The sequence below is a fragment of the Penaeus vannamei genome, chromosome 30 (assembly GCF_042767895.1).
Source record: "Penaeus vannamei isolate JL-2024 chromosome 30, ASM4276789v1, whole genome shotgun sequence".
NCBI classification, from domain to species: domain Eukaryota; kingdom Metazoa; phylum Arthropoda; class Malacostraca; order Decapoda; family Penaeidae; genus Penaeus; species Penaeus vannamei.
In genome coordinates this window covers 20,001-24,773 of record NC_091578.1, presented here as the reverse complement: position 1 = coordinate 24,773, position 4,773 = coordinate 20,001, and the positions used below count along the sequence as shown (strand labels likewise).

The 4,773-nt window shown below is 45.2% G+C and overlaps 1 protein-coding gene across 1 annotated transcript in view; it reads right to left on the bottom strand.

Annotated features, from left to right (window-relative positions):
* Positions 1-195: 195 nt before the first annotated feature.
* LOC113829380 (carbohydrate sulfotransferase 11) overlaps positions 196-4,773 on the bottom strand; it is an 11,242-nt gene continuing 6,664 nt past the window's right edge. The window contains exons 3-4 of the mRNA XM_027382544.2: positions 1,201-1,310; positions 196-889 (exon numbers count right to left, since the gene is read on the bottom strand). Coding sequence (XP_027238345.1) covers positions 244-889; positions 1,201-1,310 — 756 coding nt within the window. The 3' untranslated portion in view covers positions 196-243. The remainder of the gene's footprint in view (positions 890-1,200; positions 1,311-4,773) is intronic.

Sequence of the window (4,773 nt, the reverse complement as noted above, 5' to 3'; positions counted from 1 at the left end):
ATTAAAACCCCATTTATTTTTCTGTGTAATCACGTGTGTCCGTGCCATTAAAGTAGATAATAGTAATAATAGTACTAACAGTCCTATTTATAGGAATAAAAGCAGCCATATCTCAAAATTACAAAGATATGGGAACATGTTCCAGCGCTGTAACCAAGGAATGGAAAAAAACAACAGCGTTTATAAATACCTGTTTATTCTTAGAATTCGAAAATAAATACAGCCCAGAAGGTCATGTGACATCTAATGCAAATCGTTCGTGTGCATGGAAAGTTCAGGAGGGATCGCTTCGGTGTAGCCCTCCATCGTGTAGCCGAAAAGGCTGAAGTCCTCCTGGTACTTCGCGTAGAGCAGCCAACGTTTGTGCTCGCTAATCTTGCTCAGGTACTCGAGCGTCGCGCCCTTGTCCGTGCCGCCCTTGTTCTCCCAGCGGAGGTCAAAGCTCTCGGGCACGTGCTTCCTCTCCTTCAGCAGGCGCAGGAAGTACTCACTCTCCTCCTGGAAGGCCTCGTATTTGATGATGTAGTCGTACTCGAGGTCGCACACGTGGCACTGCAGCCACATGGGCTTCCAGTGCTCGTCGTAGTCCACCACCTCCGTGCCCAGAAGGTAGTCGACGAACTCCTCGAACGTGGGCTCCCTCCGGTAGTCGTCGCCGTCGCCAGGGTCGTCGCCGGCGTCCAGAAGGATCTTGAACTTCTTCCTCTGTCGGAACCCCTGCACGATGCTCCTGCCGTAGGTCCTGTAGAAGTGTTCGCCGTCGTGGTAGGCGAACGAGTCCTCGAGCTTGTTCCTGTAGGCGGAGACGACGCGCTCGAGCGGATGCCGCACGAAGAGGAACTTGAGGGACGGCTGCACGGTCGCGTTCATCTGGTCGGGCTGGACGGGCCTGGCGGGATGGGTCTGGGGTTACTTTGGGCTGCGGCGAGGCAGCGGTCGCGCAAGGAAACCAGAGAACAGAAGCGGGAATTGGTAAAGGGAAAATAAGAGGAATAAACATGCAAAAGGATAATTCAAACAACACATTATGGATCGTGTGGCGAAGAGACAGCCTCTGCTCCGTACTTCCCCTTTTATCTTTACCGTCAAACCTCCACAGAGAAAACCAAAACAACGTGCCACGCACTATAAATATGAATAAATGAATAAATCCAGAGAGAAAGGCGAGCATTCCCTTGGGCTTCTCTCGGCTACACCCACCTGAGCAGATTCCGAAGAGCGACCTGCGGGGGCTCTCCGGTCTCCTGCAGGTCCTCCTCGCCGTAACCCTCCAGCTGCAGAAGAGCCAGCGCCCAGGACGTCGAGGCAACCTGGAACACAGACGAAGGAGGCACGTGATTTGCGATGGAAGACGTCGGAGTCCTTCGAGGTTCAATATTTTGTATGATAGTGAATGGAGTTTGCCATTTGCCCTCCGGTGAGTGTAATCGAAATGCGATTTTCGGTGCAATGACTTGGGTTAAATTATTTAAGCGTCGCTTCTTCTCTTTCTGTGGATTTTTAGAACTTTGGTTTCATGGTGAACGTAACGAGGGCGATAGGTTCTGAAAATGAGTTGAACGATAACATTGCAACCCTATGGCTTAAATCCTAACATACACATCCATATTATTATTATTTTTTAATAATCATACATTTCCTATTATATATACAACTCTCATCATATAGTTCCAAAAGAGTATACATACATTTCCTGTCAACATAGGAAATGTATGTTTATATCATCCTTACTCGGGATGAGGAATTCCTTCCCTCGGATTAAGAATTATTTCCCTTGGATTAGGAATTCCTTCTCTTTCTCTTGGATTAGGAATTATTTCCCTTGGATCAGGAATTCCTTCTCTTTCATTAGGAATTATTTCCCTTGGATCAGGAATTCCTTCTCTTGGATTGGGAAATCCTTCCATTGGATATAGAATCACTTCCAATAGATTTGGATTTCCTCCCCCTGAATAAGGAATTTCTTCCTGAATCTGGAACTTTTCTAGGATTTGGAATTCCTTCTTGTGGGTCGGAATCTTCCACCTTGGAATTCCTTCCCGCAATTCCTACAAACGTTCAGATTTCCAAGAAGGCCAGAAGGTCGAAATTGCCATTCCCGCAACCTAGTCATCCGACCCTTACTGCACCCCGGGCGGCCGAGACCGCGCGCGCTTTGGGTCCCACGATGGCAGCTTTTTGAAGGTAAGTCGATCTCCGTCTCACCGGAGAGGACCTGAGGCACAGTGAACGTGTGCGTTTATATCGCTCGTTACTTTCGAGTGCTGCCAAATTCACTCGTGTATTTTTTATCTCTCTTTTTCTTTGAGATGTGGGTAAGTTTCCAGTACTCGTATGCTCTTAAAGAGTTTCAAAATGTTAGTTTTCACATTTATGGTTAAAATAGATTAAATTATTTGAACTGTTAATTTGAATATGAGGAATTTTAGTGTTTGACTCGGTTTGTGTTTTGACATTTCTATCATAAGACTGTCAGATTCCAAATAAGGTTTACTCTCAAATTTATATATAAATGTCAACATATAATAATTACTGTAACTTTGATTAATATTGAATTGTATTTAACAATTAGTTTCCATTAATTAACGTAACTATATATTTAGGATTGTTGTTGTTTACAGTTATGTCTCACTGAGGATGGGTGAAGTTAACCCGAAACGTTTTCATGCAAATAAATTGAAGAAATTCATCTCATTCGTTCAACCCTGAGATATTTTTTTTTTTTTCTGGCAACGTTGGTGTTCAGATTTATTATACTTCTCCACTTTCCTCTTAGAAGTCCCGCGACTACTGTTACATATATATATATATATATATATATATATATATATATATATATATATATATATTACATTTATTATACACATATATGTATACACACACGCGCTTAGGCGATTAGCGTTCCGTGCGTAGACGTGTTTATGAACTTAAAGTACAATCAATAGCCAGCAGATTTTTTCATTCAAAACCACGCCTTTGGTCCTCCGATAAATCCATCCTTTTGGTGAGTCGACGGGAGTAGAGGGGGGAGGAGGCGGGGGTGGGGGGAAGGGGAGGGATCGATGACCACGAGCGCTAAGTTAAGACGGCGAGGTCTCTAAGAGCAACACGTGTAGGGGAGTTCACTGCGACACGTGGAGAAGATATTGATGAGAACACATCCCAGCGCCTGAGAACAAATGATGATAAATGTCAAAGATATTAAAATCCCAGCGCCTAGGATAACAAAGTCCATAATGACAGATGTAGATGTTAATGAGAAAGAACAACATCCCAGCGCGTGAGATGCCATTGACACATTTCTATTGCATCTTCATCAGAATTCGAAGCCTCGTTAAACGTGTGATCTATGTAGTCATGAGCAAAATTGATTTATGTATTAATATCGAAGTATGGCTGCAACATTCCCTCCCTTATTCGCGGAGGAAAAGAGAGAGAGAGAGAGAATGTGTGTGTGATAGAGAGAGGGAGAGGGAGGGAGAGAGAATGTGTGTGATAGAGAGAGGGAGAGAGGGAGAGAGGGAGAGAGAATGTGTGATAGAGAGAGGGAGAGGGAGGGAGGGAAAGAGAATGTGTGTGTGATAGAGAGAGAGAGAGAGAGAGAATGGGTATGTGTGATAGAGAGAGGGAGGGAGGGAGAGGGAGAGAGAGAGAGAATGTGTGTGTGCGTGATAGAGAGAGGGAGAGAGAATGTGTGTGCGTGATAGAGAGAGGAAGAGAGAGAGAGAGAGAGAATGTGTGTGTGTGATAGAGAGAGGGGGGGGAGAGAGAGAGAGAGAGAGAGAGAGAGAGAGAGAGAGAGAGAGAGAGAGAGAGAGAGAGAGAGAGAGAGAGAGAGAGAGAGAGAGAGAGAGGGGGGGGGGGGGGGGAGGGAGGGAGGGAGAGGGAGAGAGAAAAAAATATTGGCGATCGATGACAAAAATTGGCCATTGCCTCCGGCGTAAGAAGGTTCCAAGCACATCGGCTGGTATGGCTTGGCAATCATTCCGACGCCATTCATTGCATTCTAATAAAATTCATGCGGTGGAATAGCCAATCGCCGGATCTTCAGTACGAAATGATTAGTGGAAAGACTAGTCAGTGAAGCAGGAGGACAGAATCCAAGAGCATTTACCTCCTTCTTAAGGAAGCGCGACACAGAGTGTGCTGTTCGACCCAGGGGAGAGAGAGAACCAAAAAATTGCTCTTTATACCATATAAATACTCTCTCATACACACACACACACACACACACACACACACACACACACATATATATATATATATATAAGGCCAAGCCTTGCTTTAAAGCAAGGCCTGGCCCCACGGCAAAGGAAGATGACTTCGAATTCGAATCTTTTTGCCACGAATGGCAACATCAACACCGCTACGAGGAGCCACGAACTAGCCAAGGTCGTCGCTCACCTGATTATCGACGTGACCTGACCACCCAGTATTTGTATATATACTCCTCTATGTACCTCTTGTAGTGTGTGACCCTGGTAAAAGAAGCAATCCCTTGCTCCTTAATAGCCAATCTGCCGCACTGAGGAGAAGGCGTTGAATCTCTTGCTGTTGAGATTCAGCTGCCTGGGGGTCCTTTAAAAATATATAATGTATATAGCAAACCACTGTGTGAGAAAGATTTAAACCAGGTCTGTGCTACCGCAGCACAAGACCGAGTGATCATAGGGGGAGACTTCAATGCACACACTTACATGCTGATCCCCGCAAAAGGCCGAACGCGGCAGGCATTCATATGCAGAAGTGCTTGACACATTCCCAGAGATTGCT